Source organism: Phyllobates terribilis, unplaced genomic scaffold (assembly GCF_046119375.1).
Source record: "Phyllobates terribilis strain yellow unplaced genomic scaffold, ASM4611937v1 Scaffold_1__5_contigs__length_1240528914, whole genome shotgun sequence".
Taxonomy (NCBI): Eukaryota; Metazoa; Chordata; class Amphibia; order Anura; family Dendrobatidae; genus Phyllobates; species Phyllobates terribilis.
Window position 1 is genome coordinate 42,377,566 of NW_027362761.1, and position 25,202 is coordinate 42,402,767.

At 45.4% G+C, this 25,202-nt stretch overlaps 1 protein-coding gene across 1 annotated transcript in view; it reads left to right on the forward strand.

Annotated features, from left to right (window-relative positions):
* ABHD8 (abhydrolase domain containing 8) overlaps nt 1–8,965 on the forward strand; it is a 29,020-nt gene extending 20,055 nt beyond the window's left edge. Inside the window, exon 5 of the mRNA XM_073651684.1 lies at nt 8,057–8,965. Within this exon, the coding sequence (XP_073507785.1) occupies nt 8,057–8,209 (153 nt within the window). The 3' untranslated portion in view covers nt 8,210–8,965. The remainder of the gene's footprint in view (nt 1–8,056) is intronic.
* Nucleotides 8,966–25,202: the final 16,237 nt, after the last annotated feature.

Here is a 25,202-nt window from a genome sequence, read left to right on the forward strand (position 1 = left end):
CGCCACCTAAAATAAAGTAAAAAATAAAAAACTACACCTATACTCACCTAGACACCTAATTCCCCGAAGCCATCGATCTCCTGTAATAAAATATAAAATAATAAACCACAACCTTATCCTTACCCCTCCGTAGTAGTCCACGAGTGTCCCACGAAGATCTCCAGTTCAGAGCAGCCACATAGAATGTGACCGCTCTGAACCGCTGCCGCCGCTAGAATGACGGGGCCGTAAGGGTTCACCGGAGTTCAAGCAGCGCTGCTCCGGTTAGCTCCTTTACGGCACTGCTGTATCGTGAGAAATTCCCACGGTACAGCACTGCCGTAAAGGAGGTCTCCGGAGCTGCGCTGCCTGAATGCACTCCGGTGACCTCAGTCAGTGGCTCCCGCTGCCGGGAGCGGACGTGTTCCCGGCAGCGTGAGCTTACAGCAGCCATGCACAGCTGTCACCATCTCCAGATGTGACAGCTGTGCATGGGAGATCAGCGCAGGAACGTGGACAGGTAACTATTTTTTTTTTAGTAAACTAAGAATTAAATAAAATGGTGTTTTATTTCAAATAAATTATTTTTTTCTGGGTGTAGTGTGTTTTTTCTTTTTAACACTTTGTAGGTTAGTAATGGGGGTGTCATATAGACGGCCATCATTACTAACCTGGGCTTCATGGCAGCTGGCGCTGACATGAACCCCACCACTATTACCCCCTGCCACCGCACCAGGGCAGCGTGGAAGAGCGAGGCTAAGTGCCAGAATTGGCGCATCCTATGGATGCGCCATTTCTGGGGCGGCTGACGGCTGGTGTTTCTAGCCTGGGAGGGGGCCAATATTCATGGCACCCTTCCTGAGCTATTAATATCAGCCCCCAGCTGTCTGCCTAGCCTTTGCTAGCTATTAAAATAGAGGGGACCCCACGTCATTTTTTTTTGGGGGGTCCCCCATTTTAATAGCTAGTAAAGGCTAGGTATTCAGCTGGGGGCTGATATTAGTAGCCTGGGAAGCTCCGTGGGTTTTACCCCCTTCCCAGGCTTCAAACATCTGCCCCAGCCGTCTGCTTAACCTCCGCTAGAGACTAAAATTATGGGGGATCCCACGCCATTTTTTTTTTAAATAAATCCTTTATTTTAACACTAAATGACATTTGAGGACTTAATAAAGATGCAGTCCCTAAATTATTATTTATTTTTTAATAAATTTTTCCCAAAACTTTTGACGTGGGCTTCGCCATATTTTTGTATGCCAGCCAGGTACAGCATCCAGCTTCTATGAACGCGCCATTTTCCGGGGCGGCCGCGGACTGCAATTTTCAGCGGGGGGGGGGGAGGGCAAAAAGCTTGGGCCTCCCTGCGCTGCAGATTCCATCCCCCAGCTGCCTAGTTGTACCTGGCTGGACACAAAAATAGGGAGAAGCTCCACGTTTTTTTTTTTTTAATTATTTCATGAAATTCATGGAATAATTAAGAAAAAAAGGGCTTCCCTATATTGTTGTGTCCGGCTAGGTACAAATAGGCAGCTGGTGGTTGGGGGCAGCCCGTTCCTGCCTGCTGTACCTGGCTGGACACAAATATAGTGTGAAGCCCCACGTCAATTTTTTTTTAATTATTTCAGGAAATTCATGAAATAATTAAAAAAAAATTATGTGGGGCTTCGCCCTATAATTGTGTCCAGCCAGGTACAGCAGGCAGGAACGGGCTGCCCCCAACCACCAGCTGCCTATTTGTACCTAGCCGGACACAACAATATAGGGAAGCCCTTTTTTTCTTAATTATTCCATGAATTTCATGAAATAATTAAAAAAAAAAATGTGTGGCGCTTCGCCCTATTTTTGTGTCCAGCCAGGTACAACTAGGCAGCTGGGGGCTGGAATCTGCAGCGCAGGGAGACCCAAGCTTTCTGGGTCCCACCCGCTGCAAATTGCAGTCCGCAGCCGCCCCGGAAAATGGCGCGTTCATAGAAGCGCCATCTTCTGGCGCTGTACCCAACTCATCCAGGGCCCTGGTGCGGTGGCTCACTGGGTAATAAAGGGGTTAAGGCCAGCTTGGCATTATCAGCTGGCCCTAAGCCCGAAATTCATGGGGTCACGCCAATATTAGACATGACCGCCATGAATTTCTAGTAAAGTATTTAAAAAAAACACAAACACCCAGAAAAAAGTCCTTTAATTGAAATAAAGACACAATTCTTTATTGTTCTAAATTAAACCATACTTACCGCCACACCCATTCCAGCTGAAGCCAACGATCTCCTGCAATAAAAGTAAAATAATAAAGCAACCTCATCCTTACCTTTCCATGGTTCCCAGGACAGCTTCAGCTCTGCTACATCGAGATGACAGGCTGGACCGCAGCAGAACGCTGCCATCCAGCCTGTCATCCCGCGGACACTGAGAAGCGCAGGCATGCTTGCGCTCCTCAGTGTCTTTCTGTGACGTCATCCAGATGAGCCGAGGTCATGTCCAATGAACTCAGCTCACCTCATGCACGTCACTGACAGCGTGGGAAAATTCTCCTGCACTCAGCGCTTCAGCGTGAGAATTCTCCCACGCTGTCAGTGACGTGCATGAGGTGCGCCGAGTTCATGGGACATGACCTCACCTCATGCACGTCACTGACAGCGTGGGAAAATTCTCACGCTGAAGCGCTGAGTGCAGGAGAATTCTCCCACGCTGTCAGTGACGTACATGAGGTGAGCCGAGTTCATTGTCGGCTCATCTGGATGCCGTCACAGCCAGACACTGAGGAGTGGAAGTATGCCTGCGCTTCTCAGTGTCTGCGGGATGACAGGCTGGATGGCAGCGTTCTGCTGCGGTCCAGCCTGTCATCTCGATGTAGCAGAGCTGGAGCCGTCGTGGGAGCCATGGAAAGGTAAGGATGAGGTTGCTTTATTATTTTTCTTTTATTGCAGGAGATCGTTGGCTTCAGCTGGAATGGGCGTGATGGTAAGTATGGTTTAATTTAGAACAATAAAGAATTGTGTGTTTATTTCAATTAAAGGACTTTTTTCTGGGTGTTTGTGTTTTTTTTAAATACTTTACTAGAAATTCATGGTGGTCATGTCTAATATTGGCGTGACCCCATGAATTTCGGGCTTAGGGCCAGCTGATAATGCCAAGCTGGCCTTAACCCCTTTATTACCCAGTGAGCCACCGCATCAGGGCCCTGGATGAGTTGGGTACAGCGCCAGAAGATGGCGCTTCTATGAACGCGCCATTTTCCGGGGCGGCTGCGGACTGCAATTTGCAGCGGGTGGGGCCCAGAAAGCTTGGGCCTCCCTGCGCTGCAGATTCCAGCCCCCAGCTGCCTAGTTGTACCTGGCTGGACACAAAAATAGGGCGAAGCTCCACGTTTTTTTTTTTTTAAATTCATGAAATTCATGGAATAATTCAGAAAAAAAGGGCTTCCCTATATTGTTGTGTCCGGCTAGGTACAAATAGGCTGCTGGTGGTTGGGGGCAGCCCGTTCCTGCCTGCTGTACCTGACTGGACACAAATATAGGGCGAAGCCCTACATCAATTTTTTTAAATTATTTCATGAATTTCCTGAAATGATTTAAAAAAAATTGACGTGGGGCTTCGCACTATATTTGTGTCCAGCCAGGTACAGCAGGCAGGAACGGGCTGCCCCCAACCACCAGCTGCCTATTTGTACCTGGTTGGACACAACAATATAGGGAAGCCCTTTTTTTCTTAATTATTTCATGAATTTCATGAAATAATTAAAAAAAAAAAATACGTGAAGCTTCTCCCTATTTTTGTGTCCAGCCAGGTACAACTAGGCAGCTGGGGGATGGAATCTGCAGCGCAGGGAGGCCCAAGCTTTCTGCCCCCCCCCTCCCCCCCCCCGCTGAAAATTGCAGTGCGCAGCCACCCCGGAAAATGGCGCGTTCATAGAAGCTGGATGCTGTACCTGGCTGGCATACAAAAATATGGCGAAGCCCACGTCAAAAGTTTTGGGAAAAATTAATTAAAAAATAAATAATAATTTAGGGACTGCATCTTTATTAACTCCTCAAATGTCATTTAGTGTTAAAATAAAGGACTTATTTTAAAAAAAATTGACGTGGGGCTTCGCCCTATATTTGTGTCCAGCCAGGTACAGCAGGCAGGAACAGGCTGCCCCCAACCACCAGCTGCCTATTTGTACCTGGCCGGACACAACAATATAGGGAAGCCCTTTTTTAAAAAAATTATTTCATGAAATAATTAAAAAAAAATTGACGTGGGGCTTCGCACTATATTTGTGTCCAGCCAGGTACAGCAGGCAGGAATGGGCTGCCCCCAACCACCAGCTGCCTATTTGTACCTGGTTGGACACAACAATATAGGGAAGCCCTTTTTTTCTTAATTATTCCATGAATTTCATGAAATAATTTTAAAAAAAAATGCGTGGGGCTTCGCCCTATTTTTGTGCCCAGCCAGATACAACTAGGCAGCTGGGGGCTGGAATCCGCAGCGCAGGGAGACCCAAGCTTTCTGGGCCACCCCCGCTGCAAATTGCAGTCCGCAGCCGCCCCAGAAAATGGCGCGTTCATAGAAGCGCCATCTTCTGGCGCTGTACCCAACTCATCCAGGGCCCTGGTGCGGTGGCTCACTGGGTAATAAAGGGGTTAAGGCCAGCTTGGCATTATCAGCTGGCCCTAAGCCCAAAATTCATGGGGTCACGCCAATATTAGACATGACCACCATGAATTTCTAGTAAAGTATTTAAAAAAACACAACACCCAGAAAAAAGTCCTTTAATTGAAATAAACACACAATTCTTTATTGTTCTAAATTAAACCATACTTACCACCACGCCCATTCCAGCTGAAGCCAACGATCTCCTGCAATAAAAGTAAAATAATAAAGCAACCTCATCCTTACCTTTCCATGGCTCCCACGACAGCTTCAGCTCTGCTACATCGAGATGACAGGCTGGACCGCAGCAGAACGCTGCCATCCATCCTGTCATCCCGCAGACACTGAGAAGCGCAGGCATACTTCCACTCCTCAGTGTCTGGCTGTGACGGCATAAAGATGAGCCGAGGTCATGTCCAATGAACTCCGCTCACTTCATGTACGTCACTGACAGCGTGGGAAAATTCTCCTGCACTCAGCACTTCAGCGTGAGAATTTTCCCACGCTGTCAGTGACGTGCATGAGGTGAGCTGAGTTCATTGGACATGACCTCACCTCATGTATGTCACTGACAGCGTGGGAGAATTCTCACGCTGAAGCGCTGAGTGCAGGAGAATTTTCCCACGCTGTCAGTGACGTGCATGAGGTGAGCTGAGTTCATTGGACATGAACTCGGCTCATCTGGATGACGTCACAGAGAGACACTGAGGAGCGCAAGCATGCCTGCGCTTCTCAGTGTCTGCGGGATGACAGGCTGGATGGCAGCTTTCTGCTGCGGTCCAGCCTGTCATCTCGATGTAGCAGAGCTGGAGCTGTCCTGGGAACCATCGAAAGGTAAGGATGAGGTTGCTTTATTATTTTTCTTTTATTGCAGGAGATCGTTGGCTTCAGCTGGAATGGGCGTGATGGTAAGTATGGTTTAATTTAGAACAATAAAGAATTGTGTCTTTATTTCAATTAAAGGACTTTACTCTGGGTGTTTGTGTTTTCTTTTAACTTTGACTATGGGGTTAGTAATGGGGGTGTCTTATAGACGCCTCTCCATTACTAACCTGGGCTTGATGTCAGCTGGCATTATAAGCTGACATCAACCCCAACCCTATTACCCCCTGCCACCGCACCAGGGCAGCGTGGAAGAGCGAGGCTAAGTGCCAGAATTGGCGCATCCTATGGATGCGCCATTTCTGGGGCGGCTGACGGCTGGTGTTTCTAGCCTGGGAGGGGGCCAATATTCATGGCACCCTTCCTGGGCTATTAATATCAGCCCCCAGCTGTCTGCCTAGCCTGTGCTAGCTATTAAATTAGGGGGGACCCCACGTCATTTTTTTGGGGGGGTCCCCCATTTTAATAGCTAGTAAAGGCTAGGTATTCAGCTGGGGGCTGATATTAGTAGCCTGGGAAGCTCCGTGGGTATTACCCCCTTCCCAGGCTTCAAACATTTGCCCCAGCTGTCTGCTTAACCTCCGCTAGAGCCTAAAATTAAGGGGAACCCCACGCCAATTTTTTTTTAAATAAATCCTTTATTTTAACACTAAATGACAAGTACAGTAATCAACACTGTCACTGTACTTCATATATATGTGACTGACATGTTTCTATCTATCTAATCTATGTGTGATTCTCTATTCCTTCTATTCTAAATTGTCGGGTACAGATGCTGAATTGCCGGCCGGCTTTCTTAAAGAGACGGTGCATGAAAACACTATTATTTTTTTAAATAAATCCTTTACACTAAATGACAAGTTCTGTAAGCAACACTGTCACTGTACTTCTTATATATGTGACTGACATGTTTCTATCTATCTAATCTATGTGTGAAGCTCTATTCTGTCTGTTATAAATTGTCGGGTACAGATGCTGAATTGCCGGCCGGCTTTTTTAAAGAGACGGTGCACGAAAACACTAATATTTTTTTTAATAAATCCTTTACACTAAATGACAAGTACAGTAAGCAACACTGTCACTGTACTTCATATATATGTGACTGACATGTTTCTATCTATCTAATCTATGTGTGAAGCTCTATTCTTTCTGTTGTAAATTGTCGGGTACCGGTGAATGCCGCTGATGAATTGCCGGCTTTTCATGTCATTCTACATTATTCTTAGTTGTTTTACTTCATGTAGAATTAACCTACAAGGAAAGAAAGGGTTTATTTTCATTCCGATATTTGTGTCCCATTGACTTGCATTGGTTTCCGGTATCGGAATCGGCGATATCCGATACTTTTTGGGTATCGGCCCGATCCAATCCGATACGATATTTCCTGATATCGGAAGGTATCGCTCAACACTAGTAACAAGTCTTCTCAAATGGACTCTAATCTTTAAAGTGAACCTGACATTTGATACATGTTACCCTATTCGTGGCTCTCAGCCAGGTAGGTTTGACTCTGAAACTCTGCAGCATTTCAGTGAAACACATACTTTAAAAGCCACCGAGAATCTAGACTGCGCTATAGACTAGTCACCGGCGACTTCTCCGCGCCTGTTGTCCTTGAGTGACAAGTCTCTGCTTATATGTGCATACTGGCAGAGATCTGTCAATCCAGGGCATCGGGTGTAGAGAAGCCGCCGGGGACTAGCCTGCCCAACTAGTCTACAGCGTGATCTCGGTCCTCAGTGGCTTTTAACATATGTTTTTCTCTGAAACGGATTGTGCAGCATGTGTCAGCTGACAGGTTCACTTTAAATCTACATAGCTGTCAGATCAGAAATGTCTTGCTAAGCATTTGTTATCATTAGATAATATAAAAGACATGTTGGGCAAGGTTTTCTTCAGGAAGCTAGAAATAGAGACATAGGTTTGAGAAATGAGGCACTGAATTGCTGCAGCTCCTGTTATTTAGCATGCAACTTTAGAGACACCTTGTGGTCAAAACTAGAAGTGCCGTATACAACAATGGATTGCAGACTCTTTACAGTCCTTGGGGTCGATTCATCATTGAGATTGCGACTTTTTTCTGTTATTTTTTTTCCTTTTTTGCTATTTTTTTGCCTAAACCATTATTTATTTTACATATTTTTTAAGCTTTTTGACGCTTTTTTTTTTCTTCCTAATGCTCCTTTTTTCGCAAACTTGCTTCAAACTTTATTTTGACTTTTTGAAGACTAGTATGCAAAATTTTAAAATGCCTTGTGACTTTTTACTCTAAAAAGTGCAAAATAGGCAGAAGAGTGTGTGTCGAACATTCTGCACCATTTTGATGGATTTGGTGCAAAATTCTCCAGCGAAGAAAAGAAAGACAAAAGAAGGGACTTAACCTCACAAATGATGGATCAGGTCCTATTGTTTATTTCTTGTTCGATGCTTAGATTCTCTTTACTGTATATTGTAGAGACGCTCTGAGACTCAGGATGCAATTGTAATAAAGCATATAACTATAAAAACCCTTAGATGATTTTGTGTTTTTGTTTTTATGACACATTTTCTTTATTCACACCCCCAGATCCTTCTAGTCAGCTTTCTGAAGATCATAGAAGAGGGCAGTCACATGGTCATGTTGGAGTGTCCAGAAACCGTTAACACTTTGCTTCATGAGTTCTTCTTATGGGAGCCAGAGGCACAGAACACAAGTGCAGAAGAAGCTGTGAACGAGTGAAGAGGAAAGTCATTGCTGATCTTAAGGAGAAACCGAAGAGACTTTTCTGGTGATTGCTCAAAAAGCGACATAAGTCTTTGTTTGGATGAGACGTCTGATGGTCGCAAGCAACTGGCCAAGGTTTTAGACTGTGGTTCGCAGCACAGATGGTGTCCAGGGAGAATATTGCTGCTGATAATTCAGGAAATTTAGATAATACAATTTTAAAAGAGGTCCCCCCACCATTCGACCTCCTATTCAGCCATAATAATTTGCAGGACGAATATTGGTTGTTGAAGGTCCCTTGTGGGTAACACATCAGATTGACCAATATTGTAGAATTGTGGTATGTTACCTTTTAAAGAACCTTGCTGGTCACAGGTCATATAAGAGGAATGGTTTTCAAATGCTGAGCATTGGTAAAAGCTGAGAAAGCAGAATTATACTAAAAGAAATCATGATATAATCCATCTGTAAAGTAGCTGTATACGTAGACAGATGGCTGCTTATGCCTTTTTGCCAAACTCAATCTCTGGCAGAACAATGGTTAAGTAGTGGTGTATATTCCATCTCATGTCAGGTCCAATGGATAATAAGAGACTACTTGTAGAAATTGCATAAATCACATAGAAGATATGTAAAGAGATATAAATAATGTTGATAATGTATTTTCTGTGGCTCTTATTTGACTGCCTTGTCCTTTTCCTTCTTCTGTTGTAAAAATGGAGGCTGTTTGAAGGCAGTATTAAATCAAAGTAAACATGTCATTTATAAGACGTTTCTGACTTTTTATTCTTTAAGACTCTGAAAATAATTGTGGTATGATTACTAATGATTGGTACATCAACCTCAGACCAGCAATGATCAACTCGATATATTGTGGGGGCATCAAATGCGCCCCCTGACTCCATCAAAGGGCTCCATCAGATTTAGTCAAAGCATTGTCAATGAATGTTTACACGTCAAACTAAAATACTATACAGTGATCTAAAGATATACACATAATACTGTGCAAAAGTCTTAAGCAGGTGTGGTAAAGAAAGTAAAAATGTTTTAAAAAATAGAAGTGATAATAGTTTATTTTGATCGATTAACAAAATGCAGAGTGAATGAACAAAACAGAAATATAAATCAAATCAATATTTGGTGTGACCACCCTCTGCCAATTCTTCTAGGTACACTTATACATAGTAGTACAGTAGGGAAGTTTTTCTATACACCTTGGAGAACTAACCACAGATCTTCTGTAGATGTAGGCTTGTGCAAATCCTTGTGTATCTTCATGTAATGCCAGTTGGACTTGATGTTGAAATCAGGGCTCTGTGGGGGCCATATCATCTTTTCCAGGACTTGTCCTTCTTTACGCTGAAAATAGTTCTTAATGACTTTGGCTGTATGTTTGGAGCCAATCAGATGCCTCCCTGATGATATGGCATGATGTATAATTATCTGCATGTATTTCTTCTCAGCATTGAGGATATCATTAATACTGAGCAAATCCCTAACTCCATTTACTGAAATGAAGTCCCAAACTTACAAGGAACCTCCACCATGCTTCACTGCTGTCTGCTTTGATATTTTTGCCTGGGAGAGATCTTGCTTATGCAGTATAACTACCATGTGTTTTCTTGCTGTGCTCAGTCTTGCCATGTTGTATGACCTATGACATGAAACTGTCTTCCACAGCCTCACCTTTATAGCAGTGTTTGGCTGTTCCTCACAAATTTTTATGCCTCCCACACTGCTAATTCTGTTTCAGTTAATGATTGTGCTACATATAAAAATAGTGATCATTATCACCTCTTTGGTATAAATGATTACTCATACAGCTGACTAAAATACTCTAAAATTCCTGACTTTGTGTAACTAAAATAATTGATGCTGTTTTAAAGGCAAAGGGTTGTCACACAAAATATTGATTTAATTAAGTTTGTTTTTGTTCACTCACTCTGCATTTTGTTAATTGATAAAGATCAAATATTAACACTTCTATTTCTGAAAGCATTCTCATTATGCAGTATCTGTTGCATAGTACAACACATATACTGTATATACCCTGTAGGGTTTGTACTCACTCAGCTGCTTTTGGAGGTAGGCACAGGAAGCGGTTTCTTTAAAAATTTCCAAGGCAGGTTTATTATAACTTCATAAACCGCTCCGCATAAGCAAAACAAAACACAGCCTTGTCCGGCACAGAGTAACAAAACAGAAAATAAACAGTCCATACAGTGCTGCGGGTTCGCCCGATCACAGTCAGTGCCCTTTAGCACAAACACGCTGGAGGTCTCCACACCTTCAGCCTCAGACAATGAATGAGACACTCCATTTTATGTACAAAAACGTTGCTCTGGGGTGGGGATATGTGAGCATCCAATCAGTCCCATCTCTTATGACTGCTCGTAAAAATCAGCCCCGATACGCCCTATTAACCCTCTCAGCACTATACGTGCTAGAGCATGCTTTCCCGGGTTACATCACCGAAGCTACCAACCTCGGTGATATATATCTCCCCTCAAGGACCTGTCCGGCGGCCATCTTACAACCCATACACACACACACACACTCTCCTCAACAATGAAATTGCAACAATAAGAAGGAAAGGTCATGGAATTATGGGAATCACTAGATCTATAAATATGTTAGTGATATGTAAATTATGAAAAAATGGAACATTTTCAAGACATTTCAGTTTATTCAGTATCAAGTATGTGCACTGAAATACATGTACTTACACGCCTTGACATGCGATCATTGAGGTTATTAGTGGTTGTGGAATGTGGAATGTTCTGCCACGCTGAATGCAGTTAGGCACACAAATCAGCAAGATCCGCTGCATGAGCAACATATGACATGGTGTTGTCGTGTTGAAAACCTGCCCGTGGGATACTGAAGGAATATCCTACATGAGAACTTAAGGAAAGATGAGTTTCCATTGAGTCCCATGGGCTTTACTGATATAGATGATTCAGGCTCCCTGGTAAATCCAAGCCTACAAAATAAATTGATTTTTTTTTCTATTTTGCTATGGTCTTTCATTCAAGCAAAAAAGTTGGAACGCTGTGAAAAATATAAAGAACACAAGAATGCAATGATTTAGAAATCTCTTATAGCCATATTTTATTCACAACAGAACATATCAGAAGTTGTAAGTTAGACATTTTTTCATTTCATTTGAAAAAATTAAATCATTCTAGAAATTGATGGCCAATTCTGCCTAAGGAAAACATCAAAGGCAGACTGACATTCTGCAGGAAGTAGAGGGATTGGATTGCAAAAGACTGGGGTAAAATTATTTTCTCTGATGAAGCCCCCTTCAGACTTTTTGGGACATTTGGAAGAATGATTGTCTGGAGAAGAAAAGGTGAGTCCTGTGTCATTTCAAAAAGAAAGCATCCTGAGACTATTCATGTGTGGGGTTGCTTTTCATCCAAGGGAGGGGTTCACTCACAATTTTGCCTAAGAACACTGCCATGAATAAAGAATGGTATCTAAATATCCTCCAAGAGCAACTTCTCCTAATGATCCAGGAGCAATTTGGTGATGAACAATGCTTCTTCCAGCATGATGGAGACCATGTCACAGGCCAAAAGTGATAAAAAGGTCGCTCGGTAAGCAAAACATTGACATTTTGTGTCCAAGATTAGGTCTCAATCGCTTTGTGAACCTGTGGTCAGTCCTAGAAAAACAGGTGGACAAACAAAAACACAGAGATTGTGATAAACACCAAGCACTGATTACATAAGAATGGGTTGTAATCAGTCAGGATTTGGCCTAGAAGCTGATATCCAGCATGTCAGGGCGAATTAAAGAAGTCTTTTACGTCTTTCATTGTTTCATTGTGTTGTAGAATTTATCTGGCAGTATAAAGCTGTGTGCCCACTCTGCGTTTAAGCGTTTCCGCAGCGGCAATTACACCGCAGCTTAAAAACCGCTTGGTAGAAGGTCTGCCATGTTCCCCAATGATAATCAATTATCATTGCGGAAAAATCCGCAGCACTACCAATTATTTTGCGGAATCACGTCGTTTTCGCCGCCATTGACTTGCATTGGACCGCATGACATCCGCATCACTGCATCTGCAGATGCAGATATATCATGCGGTTCAATGTGTGGATGGTACCCGGGTTTGGAGAAGAGGAGACTCTCCTCTAGACCGGGGTACCATAGTACCTGTAAAAAAAAGAATAAAATAAAAAATATACATTATACTTACCTACTTACCTTCTGATGGCCCCCGGTGTCCATAGCGATGCGTCCTGGCTTGCCGGCAGCTCGCGATGGTCTAAAAAGGACCTGCCATGACGTAATTTATTCATGTGACGGGTCACGCGACCGCTAATGTCGGCGGTCGCGTGACCCGTCACATGACTAAATGACGTCATGGCAGGTCCTTTTAGTCTACCATGAGCTGCCGGCAAGCCAGGACGGATCGGATAAAGACACCGGGGGCCATCAGATGGTAAGTATAATATTTATTTTTTACCATTCTTTCCGTCACACTATATAAATCCATGCTGTTTGCATGGATTCATATAGCGTGACCAAGTTGTCAAGCACTTTCCAAGTGATGCTAAAATCGCTTGGAAAGCGCTTGACAACCCGCAAGCGGAAATGCATGTGAAGAACGCTTCACATCCGCATGTCCCTGCCAGGAAAACGCATGTACAATCCGCATGTACAATCCGCATGTACAATCCGCATGTACAATCCGCATGCGTTTTTTCTGCCAGGGAAATGCAGAAACGCTCAGGAAAAATCCGGAGCATTTCTGCATCGTGGACACATAGCCTTATTCTGCAGGGCAGTACAACTAGGGCAATACCAAACTTTCATTAAAGTTTAAAAAACTATAAATATAGTGGTGAATAGTGGTGAAAAAATATTCTGAAATTTGTAAAAATAAAAAAAACAAATTTTGATTTGTGTTGCCATTTTCTGAGACCAGCAACGAACATTTCGATCGAAGTTTTGCATTTTTCGAGAGAGGTGTGGTGACCAAAAGAAACACGCAATTTTAGAGTTTTGATTTTTTTCCTCTTCATGGCATTTACTGTACTGGTTAATTAATTTTATATTTTAATTAACCAGACTTTTACGTACTCGGTTGTACCAAATATGTTTTTTTTTTAATTTCTTTATTTTTAATAGCAGAAAATCAGGGTCAAATTTTTCATTTTTTGAAACATTTTTTTCCATTTTTTATTATATTTTTTTAGTACGCTTGGGACACTCAAACCTTCGATCGTTTGATTGTTCATACTATATACTGTAATACCACAATATTGCAGTATGAGTTAAAATTGCAGTCTCCTATGAAGCTAAGTTCATGTCTGAGCTTCACAGGAGTACCAGTATAGCACAACATAGTAACATAGTAACATAGTTTGTAAAGCCGAATAAAGACTTGCGTCCATCAAGTTCGACCTGTTAGTTCTGTAATTGCTAAAGTTGATGCAGAGGAGGGCAAAAACCCCAAATGATTTAGCCAATCTTCACCTGAGGAAAAATTCCCTCCCGACTCTGAAACCAGCAGTCAGAATAAATCCCTGTATCAACCTACTATTTTATTTTTAAGTATATGCTGAAATCTGCCTGGTATCTAGAAATGCATCCAGTCCCCGCTTGAACTGGTGTAGTGAATCTGACATTACCGTCTCCTCACTCAGTGAATTCCATATTCTCACTGCTCTTACCGTAAAGAACCCCTTCCTATGCTGGTGCTGAAACCTTTTCTCTTCCAGTCTTAGTGAATGCCCTCTTGTTACCGTAATATCCCTCCTTTTGAACAAATCCCGGGCAAGATCTCTATACTGTCCCCTAACATATTTGTACACATTTATTATGTCCCCCCTCAACCTTCTCTTTTCCAGGCTGAATAGTCCTAGTTTTGCCAACCTCTCTGGGTATTGCAGTCCCTCCATTCCCTTTATTAATTTTGTTGCCCTCCTTTGTACCTTTTCAAGCTCATTTATATCCTTTCTATATATTGGGGCCCATAACTGAGCACAGTATTCCAAGTGTGGTCTGACCAGTGCTTTGTACAGTGGAAGAACAATGTTCTCATCCTTTGCAGCTATACCTCTTCTGATACATCCCATTACCCTGTTTGCCCTTACAGCAGCGGCCTGACTTTGGGCACTCCAATTTAGTTTGCTATAAATCTAGATGCCCAAGTCCTTCTCCATCTCTGAATTCCCCAATGATTTCCCATTCAGTGAGTACTGGTGACTTCCATTTTTCCTTCCCATATGTATGACCTTACATTTCTCCTCGTTAAACCTCATTTGCCATTTAATGCTCCACCTACCCAGCTTATCCAAATCCCTCTGTAGGTCTGCACTGTCCTCTTTTGTATTAATTGTTTTACATAACTTTGTGTCATCTGCAAATATTGATATTTTACTATTTATCCCGTTGACTATGTCGTTAATAAAGATATTAAATAACATTGGGCCTAGTACAGACCCCTGTGGTACCCCACTAGTGACGCTTACCCAATCTGAGTATATTCCATTTATAACCACCCTCTGCCTTCTATCCTTTAGCCAGTTAGCTACCCACTTGCAGACATTTTCCCCCAGCCCCATCATTCTCATTTTGTATACCAACCTATTATGTGGCACGCTATCGAACGCTTTTGAGAAGTCGAGATACACGACATCCACTGGTTCCCCCTGATCTACTCGAGAGCTAACCTCCTCGTAGAAGTCAATCAGGTTTGTTTGGCAGGAGCGATTCCTCATGAATCCATGTTGGTTCGGGATTAAAAGATTATTAGCATCAAGATGCTCCGTAATTGCCTCTTTAATGAAGCTTTCAAAAATTTTGCCCACAATGGACGTCAGACTCACCGGCCGATAGTTTCCGGCATCACTTTTTGCTCCCTTTTTGAATATTGGCACTACATTCGCCTGTCGCCAATCAAGTGGTACAGACCCAGTCTCAACAGAGTCCTTAAATATAAGATATAAGGGTCTGTCTATCACATTACTTAGTTCCCTTAGTACCCGTGGGTGTATGCCATCAGGTCCTGGTGATTTGTTTATTTTAATGTTACTGAGGCGTTTCTGTACCTCAACTTGGGTTAGATTAGTCATACTTAGTGGAGGATTAAGCTTGTCACTTCTCATTTCTCCTGTTAGTTCTATTTCCTTTGTGAAAGTTGTCGAAAAAAAATTATTTAGTAGATTAGCTTTATCCTCATCTTTCTCTATGATTTTGCCTTCCTCACTTTTTATCGGTCCAATATTATCCGATTTCATCCTTTTACTATTTATATACGTAAAGAACAGTTTGGGATTTGATCTACTTTCCCTAGCAATACGTTTCTCTGTTTCCTCCTTCGCTATTTTTATTTGTTTTTTACAGGTTCTCGTTTTTTCCTTGTAACACATTAGTGCCTCCTTACTGTTTTCCTGTTTTAATCTCTTGAATGCCTCTTTTTTGCTATTTAACGCCCCTTTTACGTTCTTGTTCAACCATATTGGTTTCCTCTTATTTCTGGCCCTTTTATTCCCATACGGTATATACCTCTCGCACTGAGTATTCAGAATTCTTTTGAAGGTTTCCCATTTACTATTCGTATTCCTTTGATTAAGAACTTTGTCCCAGTCAATAAGTTGAAGGTTTTCTTTCAGCTGATCAAACTTCGCCCTCCTAAAGTTTAATGTTTTTGTTGTTCCCTTATTGATAACCCTACTGAAGGGCATTTTGAAGTCGATAATATTATGATCGCTATTACCTAGGTGCCCCCCTATCTGAACCTCAGTTATTCTATCAGGCCTATTAGTCAATATTAAGTCCAACATGGTCTTCCCTCTCGTTGGTTCCTGCACTAGTTGGGAGAGATAATTATCCTTAATATTTGTCAAGAACCTTTTTCCTTTCTGAGATCTACAGGTTTCTGTTTCCCAGTCAATATCCGGGTAGTTGAAATCCCCCATTACAATCACTTCATTATGTTTTGCTACTTTGTCTATTTGTCCTAATAGCAGATTCTCATTCTCCTCTGTTATATTTGGTGGCTTATAGCAGACCCCCAGAAATATTTTATTATTATTTTTTGCCCCCTCTATCTCTACCCACATGGACTCGACCCCCTCTTCTCCCTCTCCTATATCTTCCCTTAGTCTGAGTTTTAGACATGACTTTACATATAAGCAGACTCCTCCGCCTTTCCCCTGTTTCCGGTCCCTTCTAAATAAACTATAATCTAATAAATTTACCGCCCAGTCGTAGCTATCGTCTAGCCACGTCTCTGTTATACCTACGATGTCATACCTCTCCTCCGATATAAGCGCCCGCAGCTCATCCGCCTTATTGGTCAGGCTTCTTGCGTTGGTCAGCATGCAAGATAAAACTTTGGGGTTATTTAGCATCCTATTCTTCTCTAACGATCTAACTGTACTATCCCCACCCCCCTCTCCACCCTCATTATATTCATTTCTCCCCTTCCCCCTTGCTTGCCTCACATCCCACCTATTTCCTTGGTTTCCCCCCCCCGTCTCTAGTTTAAAAACTCCTCCAACCTATTAGCCAACTTCTTCCCCAGCACCGCTGCACCCTCCCCATTGAGGTGCAGCCCGTCCCTACGGTAGAGCCTGTAGCCGACTGCGAAGTCGGCCCAGTTCTCCATGAACCCAAACCCTTCTGCCTTGCACCAACTCTTTAGCCACTTATTCACCTCCCTAACTTCCCGTTGGCGCTCCTGTGTGGCTCGCGGGATTGGTAGTATTTCTGAGAAAACTACCTTGGAGGTCCTTGCCCTAAGCTTCCTACCTAGGTCCCTGAAATCATTTTTAAGGACCCTCCATCTACCACTCACTTTGTCATTGGTGCCGATGTGGACCATGACCGCTGGGTCTTCACCAGCCCCACCCAGTAACCTGTCAACCCGATCCGCGATGTGCCGGACTCGAGCGCCAGGGAGGCAGCACACCGTTCGGCGATCCCGCTCTTTGTGACAGATTGCCCTGTCTGTCCCCCTAATAATAGAGTCACCCACTACCAGAACCTGTCTTGCCTGCCCTACACTTCCCCCCTCCCCCTCATTACTGGAGCATACACTCCCCCGGCGGTCAGAGGATCTGTCGTGCTCCAATAATGCCGGTTCTGAACCAGCCTTCCTATATTTCTTCCCTCTATCCCTCCTAACTGTTATCCAGCTCCCTGCCTGTTCAGCCTGCACTTCCCCTCTATGCTCCTCCCCCAGTATTTACCCATTGAGTGTCTGCACAGTGAGCAGCAAGCTCCGTTCCATGTTGTCGATGCTCCTCAGTATCGCTATCTGAGCACTTAGATCCAGAATTTGGGCTTCCAAGTGCATGATATGCTCACATCTCTCGCAGCAGTATGGATCCTCGAGCGGTTGCTCACGGAATGCATACATTGCGCAAGATGTACACTGCACGGCTCCGGCCAACATGGACGTCATTCTAAATATGGGGATACAGTCAGTATATATATACACAAGTACAAAACACAATTATTTATATATAGGTGTATGGACGGGATCAATTAGGGATGTGCAAGTGTATCAATTAGATATCGGCGGGGGATCAGTTAAGTATGCACGGGGGATCAATTAAGTATCAAGTATGGACGGGGGAATCAGATAAGTAGGTCAGGTGGATTAATTAAGTAAAAAGTAAAGTAAAGAAAGAATGAAATACAGTCAGCAATTCAGTCCTAAGTCCTCCCTTCCAAACTCCCTGAATCCAAAGTCACTGAAAAACAAGTCACACACTTACTTTCGTTCATACTTACGCTCCGGACACACGCAGCTCGTTCACACTCGCAAACGCAATTCACACAGGTATTTTCTGCAGGATTCCCAATACCTCTTCACTGAAAAACAAGTCACACACTTACTTTCGTTCGCACTTACGCTCCGGACACACGCAGCTCGTTCACACTCGCAAACTAAGAGATTGAAAGAGTTTTTTTTTTATTTTTTTCCTTTTCCAGCAATGTACCCTTCACCTCAATGCACTTCCAAAGGACTTGATGCCCAACCAGCTGCCCCTTATAAACCCTTAATTATGACCCCTTCCCCTTAATTAACCCCTTGTGAGTAAATCTACACCTCAGGATTTTAGTGCAATGTAGTTAACCTTTAAATACACAGGTAGTAAACTAAGAAACTAAAACTGTAGTGAGAAAATAGGTTTTAAAAAGCCCAATAAATCTAAACAGGTAGAAAAGCACAACGGGCATCTTCAGCATGCCCCCGGCTGTTATTGCAACCCATCGGTGCCCCGCCATCATGTCTCCATTTAAATTGTTAACAGCACTGATAAGAGCTCAGCTCTGGATCCTGCGGTTAGACAAAGATGCAGGCTATGTAATATAGTTCATTTAACCTCCCACTGCATCTGATGCCAGATCTCCTAATGTACCAGTGTTAACAGGTGCAGGAATGCAGCGGCACAGAGAACGCAGGCTCAGTGGTACAATTAAACAAGCAATTATTTATTAACTACGTACAAGTTTAGCAAGACAAGGTGCAATATCAAACAACTGCCAGTTCTTATGTTAATAAAAATGCAAATGCAGCACAATTCCTGCCATCTCTCTACTGTCTATCCGTAATTCTTGCCCTGTTGCCCTGACCATTGCCCTATAAAATAATAATCCTGACGCTGCCTCTCTAAAAAGTGCGACACCAATAGGCTAGTTGTTGACTACAGTCATGGCCAAAAGTTTTGAGAATGACACCAAAATTATATTTTCACATGATCTGCTGGCCTCTGGTTTTTATTAGTGTTTGTCTGATGTTTATATCACATACAGAAATATAATTGCAATCATATTATGAGTACCAATAGGTTATATTGACAGTTAGAATGAGTTAATGCAGCAAGTCAATATTTGCAGTGTTGCCCCTTCTTCTTCAAGACCTCTGTAATTCTCCCTGGCATGCTCTCAATCAACTTTTGGACCAAATCCTGACTGATAGCAGTCCATTCTTGCATAATCAATGCTTGCATTTTGCCAGAATTTGTTGGTTTTTGTTTGTCCACCCGTCTCTTGATGATTGACCACAAGTTCTCAATGGGATTAAGATCTGGGGAGTTTCCAGGCCATGGACCCAAAATCTCTATGTTTTGTTCCATGAGCCATTTTGTTATCACCTTTGCTTTATGGCAAGGTGCTCCATCATGCTGGAAAAGGCATTTTTGGGCGCCAAACTGCTCTTGGACGGTTGGGAGAAGTTGCTCTTGGAGGACATTCTGGTACCATTCTTTATTCATGGCTGTGTTTTTAGGCAAGACTGTGAGTGAGCCGATTCCCTTGGCTGAGAAGCAACCCCACACATGAATGGTTTCAGGATGCTTTACAGTTGGCATGAGACAAGACTGGTGGTAGCGCTCACCTCTTCTTCTCCGAATAAGCTGTTTTCCAGATGTCCCAAACAATCGAAAAGGGGATTCATCAGAGAAAATGACTTTGCCCCAGTCCTCAGCAGTCCACTCCCTGTACCTTTTGCAGAATATCAGTCGGTCCCTGATATTTTTTCTGGAGAGAAGTGGCTTCTTTGCTGCCCTCCTTGAAACAAGCCCTTGCTCAAAGAGTCTTCGCCTCACAGTGCGTGCAGAAGCACTCACACCAGCCTGCTGCCATTCCTGAGCAAGCTCGGCACTGCTGGTAGTCCGATCCCGCACCTGAAACAGTTTTAAGATACGGTCCTGGCGTTTGCTGGTCTTTCTTGGGCGCCCTGGAGCCTTTTTGACAACAATGGAAGCTCTCTCCTTGAAGTTCTTGATGATGCGATAGATTGTTGACTGAGGTGCAATCTTTGTAGCTGCGATACTCTTCCCTGTTAGGCCATTTTTGTGCAGTGCAATGATGGCTGTACGTGTTTCTTTAGAGATAACCATGGTTAACTGAAGAGAAACAATGATACCAAGAACCAGCCTCCTTTTAAAGTGTCCAGTGATGTCATTCTTACTTAATCATGACTGATTGATCGCCAGCCCTGTCCTCATCAACACCCACACCTGTGTTAATGGATCAATCACTAAAACGATGTTAGCTGCTCCTTTTAAGGCAGGACTGCAATGATGTTGAAATGTGTTTTGGGGGTTAAAGTTCATTTTCTGGGCAAATATTGACTTTGAAAGTACAGTAATTGCTGTTAAGCTGATCACTCTTTGACATTCAGGAGTATATGCAAATTGCCATTACAAAAAATGAAGCAGTAAACTTTGGAAAAATTACTATTTGTCTCATTCTCAATACTTTTGGCCATGACTGTAGACTTCCCTAACTTCCATAATACAGATAACCAGTCTGCCAAATTAATTCACCTTGCGTGACTCAGTTATACTCCTACAGAGCTATTTACTAGGAACATATTCTGCATACAACTACAACAATAACGTCAGTATTCTTTATATGCACTATAACTTTAATATGAATATACACTAGACCATAATATCATGGATACACCGGACTGCCAACTGTTAGTGTCTGAGCTGAGTCTGTAGGGGCATTCTCCTGGCTGCTTTAGCTTCTAATGTTAGTAACCGCTCCAGGCCCTATCGGGAGCCAAACTATGCACTCCTGCTAGGGCGCAAGTCTGAAGGCTGCGGACAATTCCTTCTGCCACACAACTGCTCCCGTTGTCTTCAGTTCCTAAGAGACAACCCACGTCCATATCCGTATTGATCGAGATTTCATTATTTTGGTTGAGCCCCCCGCTTACATAATCAAGGTTCCGTCCCTTTAACCAGGCCCCCACTAACAGTCGAGGTTCCGTCCCTTTAACCAGGCCTCCATATTCAGAATCCCTTATTCTCCGGAAAGGCTCTTCACCTCTTGTTCCACTGACCTGCGATACTGGCTATGCATTTCCAACCACGCTTCTTCAGAGTTTTCCGGTAAGCTAGCGCAGGTCTTGCTCCAGAGGTGACTTGTTATAAGTCCAGATGACTGAGCTCCTCTCCTTGCCCCTGTGGCTTTTAGATTTTTCTGTTGCATCACAGCAGATCACATATCCCCTTGTGCATCTAGCTTCTCCTTCCATCCCATTGAAACAGCACTCCTCCTTTTAGTACCCGTTTCCTTTTTGGTTCCTACCTCTATTGCCTCCGATCACTAGTTGGCAGCTGTAGTGCCGGCGTCCCTGCCCTCTGCTAGGCAGGGACGCTGTTCCCCTCACCTCTCTGCTCTGTGCCCGGCGTCCTCCTCCCGCTCTGCTGGCAGCGCGCGCTCCTTCCCGGCCACTGTGCTTAGGGCGCGCGCGCGCGCTCTCCCTCCCTCTTAAAGGGGCCGCGCGCGCCGTCCTAAGGAGTCCCCGGCCAATGGCCGGAGGACTTCACCATATATAAGGCACCTCCTCCAAAATGGAGGTGCCCGAGCAATGTTGTTGCACTGTTCACTACTCTGCTTCAGCCCTCAGGTCCCGTTGCCAGTTACCTGCCAGATACCTGCCAGATTCCTGCCAGCTTGCTGTCTTATTCCTGCCTGTTATTCTGCTACCTGCCTGCTAGCCTGAGGTCCGACGGTCTGCCTTACAACTCCTGTCAGTCTGTCTAAGGACCAGCTTGCCCGCTCACCTGGGAGCGCACATCAGCTACCTGCCTGCTTGCCTGAGGTCCGACGGTCTGCCTTCCAACTCCTGTCAGTCTGTCTATGGACCAGCTTGCCCGCTCTCCTGGGAGCGCACATCTGCTACCTGCCTGCTAGCCTACCTGGAGGCTCCGCCGTCACGTGCTGTGACCACCTGCCTGTCCAGTGACTCCTGCCCGCTCACCTGGGAGCGCTCATCTGCTGCCTGTCTGCTACCCTACCTGGAGGCTCTGCCGTCACGTGCTGTGACCACCCGCCTGTCCAGAGACTTCTGCCCGCTCACCTGGGAGCGCTCATCTGCCGCCTGTCTGTTGGTCTTCCTGGAGGCTCCGCCGTCACATGCTGTGACCACCCGTTTATCCAGAGACTCTCGCCTGCTCACCTGGGAGCTCACGTCTACCATCAGCCGCCACAGGTCGTACCAACCCTTTACCCAGAGACTGCCCCGGTCACTTGCCGTGACCATCTGCCCGTTCATCCAGAGACTGCCCCGGTCACTTGCCGTGACCTCCTGCCCATTCTTCCAGAGACTGTCCCGGTCACCTGCTGTGACTGCCTGCCTGGTCGCCACCCGCTCCCTTACAAGGACCGCCCCCTTGTATAGTAGCCCAGAGGTTCCGCCTCCCAGACCCGTTACAGTTTGCTCGGGCCATGGAACCCGGTGGCACCCAAGCTCCCTCGCTCTCGGACCTGTGTCATGAACTGTCCCGTCAGAGGTCCCAACAGGAGTCCATCCTGGGTCACCTGCGGAATGTCAATTCTCGCCTGGACACTCTGACTGCTCCGCCAGCAACCTCCGCCAGTGCCATGACTCGCAATCCGACAGCTCCGCTGCCCACTAATACCATGGTATCCTACCCCGGACCCCGGCTTTCTGCACCTCCTCGCTTCGGAGGCGACTCCGCCCAGGCTCGGGGCTTCATAAATCAGTGCACCCTGCACTTTGAACTCCTGTCCCACCAGTTTAACTCCGACCGGGCCAAAATTGCCTTCATCATGTCCCATCTCACCGGGGAGGCCCTGGCCTGGCTAAATCCTCTATGGGAGAGAGGAGACCCCCTGGTGTCTGACTTGCCTGCCTTTCTCACGGCTTTCCGGAAAGTCTTCGACGAACCCGGACAGAAGACCTCATCCGCATCATCACAGCTACGCCTCCGTCAGGGAAGTCTCACCGTGGGCCAATATGCCATACGGTTCCGTACCCTTGCCTCGGAGCTGGCCTGGGATAACGACGCTCTGGTATCCGTCTTCTGGGAGGGTCTGTCCGGCCGTATTAAAGATGAACTTGCCGGTCGGGACATTCCTACCACTCTCGATGACCTAATAACTCTTGCCACCCGGATTGACCTACGGTTCCAGGAGCGTGCCAAAGAGGTCACCCGTGAGAGGAGGTTTCCACGTCTAGCTCCTACTTTTCAGAAACCCGTCACTCCCTCCGTCTCTCCCCAGGTACACTCTCCTGAGCCTATGCAGGTCGACCAGACCAAGATGGTCAAAACCCGTCAGGACTTACGCCGTGCCGAGGGGAGCTGCTTCTACTGTGGCAGTAAGGAGCACCGGATCCGTGCCTGCCCGGAGAGGTCGGGAAACGCCTGTGTCTAGGTTCGCTCAGAGAGGTCGACCTAGACAAGAATAAATCCTCTCCATCTCTGCTGCTGTCAGTCTCAATCGTCTGCGGGGAGAACCGTTAATTCGAACTAGCCCAACTTGACTCTGGAGCAGCCGGGAATCTTCTTTCACAGTCCCTGGTAGAGAAATACCGCATCCCCACCAAACCTCTGGCTGTACCGTTGTCTGTTGCTGCCGTGGATGGGGGTCTCTTACCACGCCCCATCCAACTCATCACCGAATCCATTACTCTGCAGGTGGGAATGCTGCATTCTGAGAGTATCTCCTTTCATGTTCTGCCTGGACTCTCTCACGCCCTCTTGCTAGGTCTACCTTGGCTCCAGAGACATGCACCCGTGCTTGACTGGCAGACCGGAGAAGTCCTTCGCTGGGGACAGGACTGCCATAAGACCTGTCTGGTTCCCGTCCATCCCGTCCGTCCTTCTCCTACCCCAGCTAATCTACCTGGACTTCCGATTCCTTATTGGTCTTATGCTGATGTCTTTAATAAAAAGGAGGCAGAGACACTACCCCCTCATAGACCATACGACTGCCCTATCGACCTGTTACCCGGTACTACTCCTCCCCGTGGGCGTATTTATCCATTATCCGCTGCTGAGACCCGGTCGATGTCCGAATATATTGAGGAGAATCTGGCCAGGGGATTCATCCGGAAACCTACCTCCCCTGCGGGAGCAGGCTTCTTTTTCGTCAAAGAGAAGGACGGTTCTCTCCGTCCCTGTATAGACTATAGAGGCCTTAACCAGATCACGGTGAAGAATAAGTACCCCCTTCCGCTCATTCCGCAGTTATTTGATCGTCTGAGGGGGGCTAGAATCTTCACCAAACTGGACCTCCGTGGGGCGTACAACCTGGTTCGTATCCGTCAGGGGGATGAATGGAAGACGGCATTCAACACCCGGGACGGCCACTATGAATATCTGGTAATGCCCTTTGGTCTCTGTAACGCTCCTGCCGTCTTTCAAGAGTTGGTCAATGACATCTTCCGGGACCTTCTCTACTCCTGCGTAGTGGTGTACCTGGACGACATCTTGGTCTTCTCTCCGGATCTCCAGACTCACCGGAGGGACGTTCGTCAGGTCCTGCTCAGGCTCAGGCAGAATCACCTCTTCGCTAAATACGAGAAGTGCCTCTTTGAGCAGACCTCGCTTGCGTTTTTGGGCTACATTATTTCTCAGACCGGCCTACGAATGGATCCAGAGAAACTGTCTGCCATCGAGAAATGGCCTCGACCGGAGGGGTTGAAGGCCATTCAGCGGTTCCTGGGCTTCGCCAACTACTACCGCCTCTTCATACCGCACTTCTCTTCCCGGACTGCCCCAATTTCCGCGCTCACCCGTAAGGGTACTAATCCCAAAGAGTGGCCGCCCGAAGCAGAGGAGGCCTTTCTTTCCTTAAAACAGGCCTTCTCTTCCGCCCCGGTGCTGCATCGCCCGGACGGCAACAAGCAGTTCTTCCTGGAAGTTGACGCCTCCTCCTCTGGAGCCGCAGCGGTACTTACTCAAAAATCATCTTCCGGGAGGATGGTAACTTGCGGCTTCTTCTCTAAACTCTTCTCCTCCTCAGAGCGCAATTATTCCATAGGAGACCGAGAGTTATTGGCCATCAAACTGGCATTGGAGGAGTGGCGTTACCTGCTCGAGGGGGCTCTTCACCCGGTAATAATTTACACTGACCACAAGAACTTGGCTTACCTCCAGCATGCCCAGAGACTTAACCCGCGCCAAGCCCGGTGGTCCTTGTTTTTTGCTCGCTTTGATTTTGTTCTTCATTTTCGCCCGGCTGACAAAAACGTCAAGGCGGACGCCTTGTC